We start from the raw sequence: 15,657 nt of genomic DNA on the forward strand, positions 1-15,657 counted from the left end.
TTTGTATAGGTAATTAATATTAAATATACTAATTAATAATTATTATTAATCCATTATTGAGTAGGTAGGTACTTTTAAAATTATTATTAAATGCATTTGTGTTATACATAAAATAAAAGGTGATATATTATATAAATCCATTGTTTTTTTGCACATTATTATCTATCATTGTACTTACATAATATAATATTGTTTATTGTTTTTTCCATAATTTTGTTATGGGCTTGCTTTTATTATAGGTGCCTATTTATTGTGTTAGCTGTTAGGTAGATATAGCAATGTATAGGTACTCATATAATAATCGTTATTATTTTTTTTACTTACATAACAATTATTTATAAAAATAGCTTAATTGTGAGCTTAATCATTTTACCAGATATTAAAAATCTATTATATATTTAAAAATATCTTGTAATAATGTAACCATTGTAACCAATACCTAACAGTAAGTCGAAAACTTGAGAATGTTTACACTTTATATAGGTACCTAATGAATTACAAAATTTATATAGTACGTATAATATAATGCGTAGGTACTCATTATGTTGCTTTTTTAAATCAAATTCACTCCAAAAAATAATAATTTCTATAACTATTCTGATTGGGTGGCTATGTCGATGAAGTCCATTAGGTACATTTTTCACATTACCAAATCTTTATTTTTTCTGCTTATCACCTATATAAATGATTTATTGCTAAAATTCATAGAAATAATTGTACGTTGTTATTAAGAGGACACCACATCACCCGTTATTTATCCATGAAAATGATTTTGCATTTTGCATGGGACGAAATATTATTACAGAGCCAGTATTTACCGTAGTTGTTTTACCAAAACACGTCAAATACGATAACCATTACCTATCATAATACACTATACACTATAGTCTATTGCTGTATAACTCGATTTCGCGCGTGTAAAAATGAATAAATATAAAATACCTACGGTCCTTTATCGGTGTATATCTCGGTTTTTACCTCAGTACGCGGGCTAATTTGATGTCGGTATATCTATAAGTTTGTAAACTAATTTGACCGCGATGGGAAATAAACTAACTTACAGTCATTTATATACACTTATATACCTAATGCGTGAAAAAAAAAGATTTGAATGAATGAATAACTTGGATTGTCTTTATGTTATCAAAAAAAAAAAATATATATATATATATATGACGATAGAAGGTATAAAAGACATCTACGTAGGTAGGTATGTCGTATAATGTTATAATTTTCTTGACAACATAAAGAGAATTCAAATTATTCACTCTTACAAATTTTTCTTTTCTTTTTTAAATCAAAACAATAAATACGCTACAACTAAGATAAAGTTCTCTTCTAGGAAGTGTGAAAATTTGGTAAATATTTTGTGAATAATGTATACTTTACCTACTGGTAAGTTTCTCCTAACCGTTTTAGTATTTAATATTATTATGATTATGATATTTTTAAAATACTTTTAATTAATATTTTATTATATTTAAGGTTAATAAAAGTGCATAATAAATAGCAGGTGTGTGCTGTCCTCATAATATTAACATTTAGTATTTGTCTATTATAAGTTACTTGACTTGTTTGTGTATGTTTTTTCATACCATAGTAAAATTGACAATAAAAACTTAAAAATCTTTATTGTATACAGGAAATAGATATTAACTATTAGAATATTGTAATCAGATAATTGACTCAAGTTTCCGCATTAACTTGAATATCGATATCAATTTAAGAACTAGTCACGAGACGTGTTGTTTTTACAATCTACTAATTACGTGCTTATATGCGAAGACATACTAACATCTACTGTAACAGATAAATACATATTATTTAATTCCAAAAATTACATAGTTTCTATGAAGTTTTAAATTCTTGAAAACAAATATTTTTAGGATATTAGTGGCTCTTAACTCTTTATTACAATTACAATATATAAAAAAAAGATTATAAATATATAACAATAACAATAATATACATTACACTCGTTACAATCTTGGAGACTGTAAATATAGTAAAAGTGGTTAATACTAAATATTAGTTCATTAGAAGTATTAGGACATAAATGCATTCTGAATAATCGTCATATTTCGCATTAAAAGCTATAAACAATAATTATTTAAAATTTTTAACTTTTATTTTTATAAATAATTGTTCATTATTATTTTACACTAATTTTTAAAACTAATACTCATAATAAAAATATTATACCTATAGGACGCTGAATATTTACAATGATGTGAAATACATGCGCATTAGAACGATAGTTGACTGATATAAAACTAAAATATATAGTCAATGACTACAGTAAATATATATTTCAGGGTAGTAGACCACTTGAGCACTATAGGTATTAATTAAATATAAATTAAGGTTAGTTAGTGTTTATTAAAATTATAACTTATAAACAGTTTTTTTTGTTCGTACTTATTTAACAGTTAGGTTGGTTTGTAGGTTTGCAAGATACGAATAGGTTTATCAATAATTATATGCTATAGCTGTCGTATTAAAACTCATAATCTTCTTCTTGACTATGTGATTCAAAACAGTGGCGGATTTTCAAAATTTTTCTGGGGGGATCCTAAATATTATACTATATTGTATGTGGACTTAAAATTCAAAATTTACTAAATAAAATCTAGTCTTCTTATATAATTATATATGTATATATCAGTGTTTGGGGGGTCCATACCCCCTTGACCTTCTGGACCCTCCGTAAATCCACCACTGACTCAAAAAGTCTTCGCCGCTACCGTTAAAGCTTTTCATCTTTCCCTACCTTGAATAGTTTTCGTTCAATTTTCTATACGTCCAGAGACCTTAAGTCGTGGCTTATTTCGTCGGACTATCTATTCCTTTGTCTATACCTTTCGGTCTTTTGTCATCTGGTTGATACTCTATTAGGGCCATCACCTTTGATTTTTTTCTTCGCATAGCATGTCCAAACCATTGTAGTCGTTGTGCCTTTATGTAATCGATTACAATTAAAACTACAGAAAAGAATAAATTGAAGCTGTTTTCTCTCTCCGTTTACACTTAAAACAATTGAATAATTATAAATGTCATAAATGTCAAAAGTATATTACTATTTACTTGTTCAGTAAAATAGTTATTATAATACCTATAATATTATATGCGTTGAAATTTGAAATCATGTATTTCACTAGGCCGATTGAAAATATTGAGATATGACAAGTTTATGTTTTTAAAACATTTGTGGTGATTTGTCGATGTGATTAACTTTTTATAAATTCATAAGTAGCCAAAAATTACAAAAAAAAAATAATCTTTATAATTAATTTATTAGCCAATTAATTATTCTCTACATTAATAAATGTATAAGTATATAATTCAGCTAATATTTTTAAAGAAATCATTATTTTTGAAATTGCTGTAAAGCATGATTTATTTTTTTTAAATAACTAATAAATAATATATTTAGGGGTTTTAAATCATCACGAGTCACGTTGGTTAGTTTTATATATAACTACTATACTTAAAATATAGAAAGAAAATCAACTTACTTAACATAATTGTATATTGTATTAAAAAATTAAGAATTATCCCGAATTGGCCGAATTAGAACGGAAGTAAAGGTCAGCATGATGAACCATTCCGATGTTTTTTGGTTCATTAAGTACTATGCTTGAAAATCTATTTAAAAAATAATATTTTACAAATATTTTTATTTTAACGACATTATACTCATATATATAAATCTACATTGTATATACACGTCTTTAAAATGGGCGGGACTCTTCTAGGTCACCTTTCTTTTCACCAAAATATTTTAAAACTACTTTACCTTTTCACCCAAGAATATTATAGCACATTTTGACCGGCTTTTATTAGTTTATTACTCTCTAAAAAGTAAAAATATTGTGTATTTGTCATTTATTAGTTTATTACAATATATAGTGTTCAGAATAAAAAAAAATTATAGATTTGTTAAAAATATTATAAATTTAAAAAAAAAATGTTAATATAAAACGTCAAATTATAGTTGTTACATTTAAAAGATGTTTGTGACGTTGTTAGGGGTAATCTCTGGATCTACCGAACTGATTTGAAAATTCTTTTACCAATAGAAAGCCACATTTTTTGTGAGTGTCATAGGATTAAATTTAGTTATTTATTTATTAAAAAATTAATTTTAAAATAAAGATGTAAATTGTATACACAGTATACGGCACGGTGGCCTGTGGGTTTCAAACTACCTGTAACCTGACCTTTTTTCTTTTGTGTGCGTTTTATCGGCGTGTAGATATGACAATGTGTAGATAATATGTCATCGTATTTTATAAGAACATTCTGGTATTCAATAAGAATAGATACCTACTAATTACAAGTTCATAGTTGTTTAGTATAATAATATTATAAATACTTTTAAAATAATTTTATTGTAAATACCTAAGTAGAAATATTTTATATTTCCCTTATTCAAAAATTATAACTCATTTGTTATTTTTAATTTATTATATTAAATATGGTAGTTCTATAAATATTTAAATGTATAGAGAGAATGAATTACTAAAAAGTATAATTTAAAAATACCTAACTAATATATATCTATATAAAAAATTGGTGTACGACGGGTATGATGTTGTCGATGCATTCCAAAACTACTCAACTGATTTTGATGAAATTATGATCAATGTGTCTAATTTTGTTTCCGTCATAAGATAGGATGATAGTTTTTATCCCGATTAATAACCTCAATATATTGCCTCTTTATTATTTTTAGGGCTGTGCGATTATTCAAATAATAGATTGTTTCGAATGATACATAAATGGTTAATCGATTGAAAATATGCAATGCTGGGCGGGAGAGTTATATAAAGTTGATATGTCGGAAATATCATCTATACTTACACCAAATCAGAAAACCAAAAATAGTTTGCAAAATGTTAGCATTACGGCATTAGGCAACCAAACTTAACACGGATGCATTTTGTACGGGCAACGAAGTGAACGGGGAGTGGGGAAAGCTAGTATTTGAATATAACACTCTATTATATGGTATCAAAGAACAATAGTTTAGTTAATTAAACATGAGTAAAATTATGGTTTTAACTTAAATATGCTTAATAATCGTTCATTTATTTAGTCTATACTCGTATAATATGATAATGACCAAATACAATATGATGAGGATCGTATTCGTTTATATTAAACCGTGACTGTCACCGAAATGTTGACCTTGATACTTTCTTGCATTCCACTGTCGTGGAATATATCTCACCCTATCACCCATATTCCAACTCTCTTAAGTATTAACTTTAAGTGTATAATATAATGTTATTATCACGTTTTGTAAATAATTTTTTAATTATATATATATATATTTAATATAAATTTAGTGTCATATTTATTATTTATTTTATTATTTTTTATTTGTTAATTTAGTATGTATTATAAATCATTATTACTAAAATACTGTAGCATACGATTTAATGGATGAATAATAATTAGCTTAAAAAAAAATGAACCAATCTAAATATTTTGGAAATTTAATTGCATATAGAAAATAATAAAGTATGGGTATTGTGATAAAAATATCAAGTTATTAGAATTAATTTATTTTTTAATTTCTTCATAATAATTAAAATTGTCATGTTTCATAAATATCCGATTTCCTCAAAATCAAAACTTTATGTCTTTAAATAAAAAATAAAAATTGTTTTTACATATTTTTAATATTTTTTCATTTCTGTATAAGATCAATTTTTGAAGGACCTTGCTTAGGTTGGTAATGCATGTGGTATAAAATTAACTACCTGTCGCAAGATCCAAACACCCCTGCAACGATGAAAACCTGTTATATTACGAACGCACATGCACGTTTATAATAATGTAACGTCGTCGCCGGTACCACATTCCTTATATAAGGATAATATAATATAAAATATACGTTCGACTGTTCGATTCATGTAATGTAGGGGCCAAATATAAATGACTCCAAACCACCTGTTCGGATGACGACAAGGACGATGGTCGTTGGGGATTTGTGTAGGACATGGGTAGAGGTGGGTCGAGGTGTCCGACGCCTTTATATGGAATGTGTTTGCCTCCACTGCCATTCGCATTGTGTACGATCCCATAGGGGTGTATTTTTTCACGTCCAAAAACGTGGTATTGGTATATGTCTACGCCTCTACAGATGTCCACTATTTTGTCGTGACTACTTGATTTACAATAGTAATATAATATTGTTATCGGGTAACTTTAAAAGCGTTCCAAGGTTAGTTTATGTTTAAAATAATATGATGGTTGCAACAAAATATTCATTAATACTATTAGTTATTATATTGTGCAATCATTAATTTATTATTATTTAGGTTTAAACTTTTTTTTTATTTATACAAAATATCTATAATACTATATTATATTATTGAATTTTAAAACAGTTATCAATATCAGTAAATACCATTACTTTTTTAATCTGAAAAATTTACCGAAAAACGATTATAGAAAAATACGTCCATATAATAATAATAATAATATAAGAATTCTGTGTTGGCGAATAATAAACCGACCTGCCCCACCCCATTGGACTTCTTGCAAGCCGGTCGTATTAAAACCGGTTGGGGAAAATAAGAATCGCTATAACCACTTTGGTCGTGAGTATTCGAGGGATAGATCGGTTCTCTCCACAGATCATTGTTAGACATGGGATCAACAGTGATTTTCTATTGAGTTATTACTTAAATTTTTTTTAGTAAATTATTGCACAGCATTGCTGTAGTTATAGTTACATACGTATCCGACGCACTTATTCAACAGATCATTATTTATAGCTATTACAGATCACTGCAGCAATCATGAGTAAGAAGCATAATATTTAGTTAATTTTACTTGTCAATTATTATAAGGTTTATTTTTTTGTTAACATCTATTTGTTATCAATTATTATTAATTATCAAATTTTAATTAATTATGAATCATTTATCGATTTTTGTAATAAATTTATTGTCGGTCATCATAAATATTAATTATTTATTTACGAATTATTGCGATTAAATCGACCGTATGAGAGAGCTTTCGTACATGCGTTTTACACTGTACGGCGTACGTATTATAGAATTTAATGGCAAAATAAATACCTTTGATTAAAATATTATTTACTAAAGTTTGCGAAAAAAAAATACGATTTAAGATGCCGTTACACCAACATTTGTTTACTTTGTCCATCTCCAAAATAATATAGGAACCAAGATATTTACATTTTTTAATTTAAAATAATTTTTAATATTTTTAACCATTAATAACTTATTCAAATATGTAAATATAAAAATCTACACAATCAATGTACAGGAAATATTCTTCTTTATCAAATATATAATAGATGCCTTTGCTTTAAACTGTTAAACTGAACAAGAGAAATAAATAAAAGAAAATCGTGGAAATATAAAATATCTTTGTTTCTATATTATGTGAGAGATAGTCAGAGAAAATAAATATGTTGTTGTAGTGGCCCCTTATTCCTTAATAATAACAAATATCTCTAAATCAGAATACATATTGGTATGAAGGGATTATGCAGTTAGTTTTTTCACGATTACCACGATTTTTATCACACAATTTGGAATTTTTGAAAATTTGGAAAATTTGGAACTTGTATTTATTCGTTTTATACCTTTTTATCTTCCGCGTTAGTGATGATTAATAAACACAACACTTACAATATAATATAGTAAATTTAATTTACTTATAAAATATATTTCAGTGTTTTATTCATTAATTGAGGTGTAAAAAGTCAAAAGTAATTATTAATTAATAAAGATTCTAAATATTATATATTATGTTACAGATATGCTAAAACTATTTTTCGTATTCGGTGAGTACCATTTTATTAAAATATATCAATCTTATATTATTATTTTTAAAAAACTATAATATAACAGAGTTAAATTTGGGATTTGTCTCTCATGCATTTATAATGTAGACTTTAAGATATTTAATAAATTAGGTTTTTATTTTGCTATTCACAGCTACTTTGACGACGTTGGTGAAATCTGAGATTGCGGTCGAATGGATCTGCGAAGATACCAAACAAATGGGAAATTGCAGTGTCATACCTAAGATTACAGACTTACTTCAAATGATTTCTGAAAATTATGAATATCCAGACATCTATTATTGCCCGTTAGTATATCATTGAATTATAATAATAATAATAATAATAATAATTATAATTATAATTTAATATAATATATCCAAATATGGGCAAGTTATTGAACAAAATTAATTGAGCTAATTAAGTCAAAATTAATGTTACGAAAAAACGAATTTTAAGTTACCTAACTATTACAATTCAATAATAAAAAATAATATCATTGACTCTTTAAATTTAAAGCTTACTACAGAGAAAAACTTAACACAAATGAAAATAAATAAATAATTTTTTTTTAATTACCACCTGTCACACAATGTGATTGAGCCATTTATTAAATATTTTATATAACAACTTAGGTATCAAAATATTGGTATAAAGGCGTTCTGCAAAAGCAAATTTTATTTGTTATTTATTTTACGACTACTCAATTGCATTCGTACTCGTATATTAATGTGTTCTAAACCTAATATTGTGATACTGCAGCTAACATTTTTATTTTTAATAACTAATGTATAGTGTATACTACCTAAAACTGTACCATAACCAGGGATGTGATCTGGATACAGAGGCGGATTAAATACGTGGGACAGTATAGGAATAGTCCAACCGGGCTGCAGGAGTTTTAAGATCAGCGGGCTGAACCATGTAAATTTATGAACTTCAAATTATAATATAATATTATAAAAATTACTATCGAAATAGATCTATTTAGGCATATTATAATAAATTTGCAAAATGGTTGTAAATTTGGATTGTTATTATAAATAATAATGAAAACATAAATTTAATTTAAACTCGGCACTCTTTATAACCATTTTTTATTATATAAGATAAAAAGATAAATTCATTTAAATGCAGTGTCGACAACGGATGAACTTATTTTTAAATAGCATGTTATACGCAATGAAATAATTGGTACACCTAAAATCTTAGGAGGTTTTGGCTAAACTTTTATCTGAAAAGTGGCACACGGGGATGATTTTCTCTCTAATATATATGATATTATGTATAATTACAAGACTATATTATATAATATACAAAAATATATTTTTTTATAATAATATAGAAGTTTTTTTTTAAGTACTAGGTAGCTAATAACCTCTTAAATTTGAGAAAGAGGTTACCCAAATGTTAGTTTTTATTGCTTACTAAGTGCATGAAAGACTGCAAACAACAATAAATTAGATCTGCGTAACAACATAATATAGATGCATAAAATATCATCCATAATAGTATCTACGATCTCGTATCTCGTATCATAAGATAGAATTTAATTAATTTAAATTGTAAAAACTATTAATAGCTATTTGTACAATAATAATTTATTTACAATATTGATATAAGATTTTCAAAAAAAAAAAAATGTATTATATTCATTTTTTTTCTGGTAAGAGGTGTTAATTATTTTGGGGAAGCTTAGCCCTCCCCTGACCACCTTTAGACCGGTCGGTTAACCCTGTTTTCGCACTGTACGCTTTTGCGGCTGGACACTGTTAAACTTACGAGTAATTTAAATATCCAGAGAAGATGATAAATGTTCCAAAATGTTTTATTAGTAATATTGTAATACTGGCTTGTAGAGAATCGAGTAAAAATTATTTTTAAATTATGTTTAAATACAATTATATTAATACGTTTATACATACACGATGATTTATGCGTATCACAATGTACTTATATGAATATGTTATAGAAGCATCAACATTACTTTTATACAATATTAAAGTAACCTAAATCCTAATAACTGTATAGGATTGCTTTATGTACACGATATATATGTACATAATATATCACAATAAATAATCAATAATTATATTGTATCCATATTATTACGCATTTAATTTAAAAAAAAGTTGTATTATTATTAAGTGTGTCATTATTACTCATTATACAATATAGCCGTTACAAGCTTACAGCAGAGGTGTGGCCAATAGTTACTAAAATTGTTTTGGTGTACCGACTTTTAAACTTATCTTTAAATAATTTTAACTCATCTACGCACTGTCATCATGCTTTGTAGCAGTGTCGTAGCTAGGTGAGGGATTCCGGGCTCAAGCCCCCCCCCCCGAAATATAACAAGTAATATAATAATAATTTTATTAATTTAATTACTGTTATTTGTGGTGATAAAACAACGCCGCTCTTATCACACTTACTTGATTTTGATTTGATAATATGTATAATTATATGAATTATATTGTCAGAAATACAGTGCAAACTTAATTTGTTGTCATAATTGGCCATTAAAAATTAAGTTTCCACCGAAAAAAATTCTGGCTACGGCACTGCTTTGTATGCCAATATAGTGTAAGTGATTGTTATACTATGAGTAGTTCGTCCTATTATAATATAGTACATAATAGTTATGTAAATGGTTATCTAATTTAATGCATAAATGTTATTTTAATTTGTCATAATGTGTTTTTGATTTGTCAAATACAGATTCAATATTGTGGAACGTCACACCAAGTGTATGTATTCTTACTTGTATTATTGTCATACACAAATTAATAATGATCTTAAGCAAAATATCCTGGAGATGTATAATAAGCCACTTGAAGACTCAAAAAATCTCTGCACCAAACGCCGGTCTTACAGGAAGGGTTAGTTTATACATTAAAAAATAATACAGTGTAAGAAAAAAAAGAAAAAGCTGAATAATATTAATATTTTATGTATTGTAGAGGTACAGCTATATTTAAATTGAAAATTATATGTAGGTACAGCTATAAAACACAATATTGTAAATCGTAATTTGTAAGTATCATTATGTTGTCGTTGTACCTATATAATATGTTTGCAATTATAGTTAGGGATTTGGCTGGTATTTATAATATTTATACTTTTGTTTTGACAGAAACTATAGTTATTTAATTTATATGTCGTTTAAGACTGCCCCCCCGGTTTAAATTATTCACTAAGTACCTATATTATTATAATTATACTGATCAAAGATAGAATAATAATAATAATTAACAATATCAGTAGAAGCGAGTATAAGATATATACTAAAAGAACTTGTTATACAATAATTCGATCGAATAGTTCTATCGTTGGCCCAATATAATGTACCTAAAATGTAAGTAAACGTTAATTTCATAAAAATAATTCATTGACGGTTTTTTAAAAATATTTTCATTGTACCTACAATAAAAAAATATGATAAATAGTTAGGAGCTCATTTTACGTAATATTTTATTATCAGGAGTGCTAATTAAATTTCATTATCGTTTTCAGAATTTATAGAACACGTGTCTTGCTCGAAAGCAGTGTTAAAAGCTGATCGTCAATGGCAAAATTATGTGGACCAGCAAAAATTAGATATTGGACAGAGCATAGAAAACATGGAACTCGATCAGAAATGCCTGTGAGTTTATTTTATTGTATCTTATAAAATATTAAAACAATACGTATGACGTGTATTTCTTCTAAAACTGATATTTGTATCCAATGTATTTTGTGATTTTTGACAGACTGATCTGGGATTATTGGCACTCAACGAACATGTATATTCGCACACAATGTGGGATAAAGACCGAAAAGTTTCATCGCCAAGTACTTGGGAACATGTGGCCCCTATCCTTACTAATTGTCAGTATACGTTATATAGATATTACTTATTAATAATAATAATAATTTAAATTAATTATCAGTTCATCTAAATTATATATATATATTTATATATATAATCAATATCGCTAAATTTTCAAACATAACACATACCTGCCTAAATGTCAGAAGCGAAAAACCTTCATAAAATTTATTGGTAACTTTATGGAAGTTGTTGGGTTAATTCCAGACATTGTTAGCAGCACAAACTTAAAAAGTTCTACTGGTAAAAATGAAGTCCAACTAAATCTCGGAGGGGTCCAACAAATTGAGCTCGACATTTTTTATTTGTGTTAAAATTCGTTAATATAGTGTTTTATTGTTGAGGTATACGAGTAGTTAACATCAATTATTTCACATAATATTAGTTAATAAAATATAGTAACAATGATTAGTGATAAGTGATAACTATGGATAAGATATGAATAACCTTAAAAAATCTAAAAAAAAATGCATATAAATTCACCCAACAAAATATCAAAGTATGATCTTGAAGCCTTAACATAATTAAATATGTCATTATAGTATTATAAAGCGTCAAAAATTGAATTATTTATTCAAAATATATTTTAAATTGTTAATAGATTATTAACATAAACTTTACGTTTGATATTTGTGATTAGGCGTACCTGTTTGTAAAAGTATTATTACTTGTATAACGTGAACAAGCACCAGTTTTTTTTAATTGCATATTCAATGATGAAATTTAAAATTTAAGAAAATTAAATAAAATTACATTCAATATACAAAAAATGACCTAAAATATAAAAAATATAAAAATGCAAAAATATGTAAAATAAAATTTATTGTAACTGGTGATCCGTTAATCGGATTAATAATTTATTCTGCAATATGAACGACTGAACGAGTGTATAACTAAAAGCAAAAATATGCGAAATTCATAAACATTCTAACCATAGTGATAACTACGCGTTGTAAACCAATGTTTTATATCATTACAGAAATTATGCAACGATTTATCAACTTATGGATCGTGATGAGATGTACAGTTCAAACCAGATATTTCGGACTATTAATGACAGCTTTAAACCACTGCTTCTCAAATTTTTACAATTGCGTTATCGCTTATTAATTTACGTTTAAGGATAATTAACACGAATTTGATGTATTTTTTTTTTATCTGATTTTGTTTTATTTAATAAAATACCATAATACACTTACAATATATTGACGACAATTTATTATTATTATTATTGTGCTTACATTGTATATTAGATAAATATTATAATTGCAGCCAATTCAAATATATAATTTGTCAGTAATTACGAACCTATAACGATACATCATACATTTTTGCAATAATAATAATAAGGATATTTTTTTGAAGATAAATACTTATTTTCACAAAAAATATCAACGTTTCGGGAATATATATATTTTTTTTTACACAATTTTGATTAATTAAAAACAAAACTTTTGCTTTTTTTTAATAATATAGCATATTTTTTCAATTTCATATTTCGGTGTTTATTGTAGATTGGTTAAGCTGCGGTGTTATCCAACTGGTGTTCCGCGGAACCTAAGGGTTCCGTCAGCCAGTGCCAAGGGTTCCGTGAGAAATTTGGGAAAATATAAAATAGGTAATTGTAATAATATTTTTGATTTGAATTATGATTCTAACATAGAATAGCTCCAAAAATTATATGGGGGTTCCACAAAACGTTCAAGCTCCTGCAAAGGTTCCGTGAGTAAAAGAAGTTGGGAAACCCTGTGTTACTTCACTATGTTAGTTAATTCAAAATCGGTTTAATTATTTTATTCAACATTTTAAGTACTTATAAGTTACAACTTACAAGTTATAATTAATGAACTACTCATTCGAAATTCAAATTGTATATTTATCATGACTATTCTAAAAAGTAGGTATTCTGCTTAGGAATCAGTAGCAGTCAAACATGGGGGGGGGGTTGAGTGAGATAGACCCCACCATGAATTTTTTCTTTAATATTTATAACAATTAAATTTATGTATAGTACTATATTACTATATAATGTTAATGTATTAAATTTTGTTTTATTTTTTTTTCAAAACAACGCCAATGAGCGTGTATTATTATTATTATCTAGATTCTAGAGTCTAGAATCTAGACTCATTCTAGGAAGGCTGTTATTATTATTGTTTATTAATATTTAGTTGCTTATACAAAATAAACGGGAATTTCCCCGCTCGATGATCGTGAATATTCAGTATTAACAGATTCCTCACTTGTTTATAATATATACTTTATAAATAAAGTACTAATTTACCTTAATTTAAAATATTGGTATCAGGCATAAGTGTATAACCATAAATTATATTTTAATGATTAAATAGTGCATATTGAAAAATCAGCAACAGCCCCCCCCCCATATGACAAAATCATTTGACCGCCATTGCGTTAGGAATATAAAGTTAAAAATGTATGTTGTCTCTAAAAAGAAAAAAAAAATTAATAAATTATTCCGATAAAAAATAAAGAATAATAAATTATAGGCAGTGGTGTGTCGATTAAAATGTTTTTGATGCCAAGTCTAATTCAGTATATTATATTACATTATTCAACCGACCATCATGTATATGTTGTTAAACATCCATTTTATATACGCAGATACTAATAATTATAATTAGATAAACCATAATATTTATTTATTCAGATATTGGCATACTTAAATTTGGAACATTTTTTCTATACATATATATACCATAACAAACTTGCTTATTTTTTATGGTTATTTATAAATAGACCCTGTACATACGTGATATAAAATCCTTTGGTATAAGCATAAGTAAATTAAGTGATAGACACTCAAAAGGCCGCTCTGTAAATTGTATTTATAATTAAGTTTTAATTTATTATTTAATTAATTTATATAATATAATTACTATAATTATTAAACTGATGGCCAATAAGATTATTATTTTACTTACCATAATATCAAACATTTTAATAAACAGTAATTTAATTTTAAAATCGAAGCCTAAGAATATGACATTGTATTTTTGCATATATTAAGCTGGACCGTATTGAAGTTTGGACGTTTGGTGGCACCTCTGGCGAACCATAGCATTTGTGCTTCCTTCCCAAATGTGAAATTTGCATTTGACAAGCAACGTACATTTCGTATAGCTACAGTTATGCTATAAATAAATACATACCTACCGAAATATTACCACACATATCAATTAATAATTATACGTATAATATTAATTGATATTCCATTCACAATGCATTTTAAAATTTTGTGCTTCAACACTCAAAAACTTTCACATAAATAATTTTTGTACAATATAAATAGAGTGAGACTCTACTATAGTAAATTGTTAAATTAAGTACACATTTTTCAAACATTACGTGAAAAAATTATTGCATTACTAGTATTGAAATTTGCGCCCTTATTAGAATAACGCCCATGGCCCATGCTCTCTTGTCCTGCTCTTAAAACGGCCCTGATATGAAGTATTAACAACAATAAAATAATATTGATTATTTCTTTAATGAAATGCACAAACCAAGTAAAATACTCGCAATACCGGATAAATTAACTTAGCGTAGTTAATTTGCCTATCTGTATCGCCGTGTATTGACAATTATATCATTGAAAGTGAACTAAAATAATGTACTATTATAAGCCTTTAACTATTGTTTGTGCATTTTTAGTTATAAGTTTATCTGTATTGGTTGTATCCGTTATGAAATATAATGTTTTATTAAATATTAAATGTATAAATGAAAATATTTATATATAATTTATATATTATATAATAAAATTGTAATTAAATCGTGAGATAAACGTTTGGAATAGAAAGTTTCTCATAGTGTTCCGAATAATGGCTACAATAATCAATAAAATATGTAGCATTAAATACTCAAAATAACATAATGTTAATTACCCCGTGATATTTTACTTAAAAATATATATATGTATATATGTATTTTTTTA

The 15,657-nt window shown here is 26.3% G+C and overlaps 1 protein-coding gene across 2 annotated transcripts; it reads left to right on the forward strand.

Annotated features, from left to right (window-relative positions):
• The first annotated feature begins 1,243 nt into the window (after positions 1-1,243).
• Positions 1,244-12,902, forward strand: LOC132930580 (uncharacterized). Of its 2 annotated transcripts, none has more exons than XM_060996520.1 (7): positions 1,244-1,395; positions 7,802-7,828; positions 7,983-8,136; positions 10,550-10,710; positions 11,345-11,474; positions 11,581-11,698; positions 12,679-12,902. In XM_060996520.1, the coding sequence occupies exons 1-7, from the start codon at positions 1,377-1,379 to the stop codon at positions 12,712-12,714; spliced, it is 645 nt and encodes a 214-aa protein (XP_060852503.1). In that variant the 5' UTR covers positions 1,244-1,376; the 3' UTR covers positions 12,715-12,902. The 2 variants fall into 2 exon arrangements, with proteins under 2 accessions (XP_060852503.1, XP_060852504.1); XM_060996521.1 differs by lacking the exon at positions 1,244-1,395 and adding an exon at positions 6,586-6,816.
• Positions 12,903-15,657: the final 2,755 nt, after the last annotated feature.

Source organism: Rhopalosiphum padi, chromosome 4 (assembly GCF_020882245.1).
Source record: "Rhopalosiphum padi isolate XX-2018 chromosome 4, ASM2088224v1, whole genome shotgun sequence".
Lineage (NCBI taxonomy): Eukaryota > Metazoa > Arthropoda > Insecta > Hemiptera > Aphididae > Rhopalosiphum > Rhopalosiphum padi.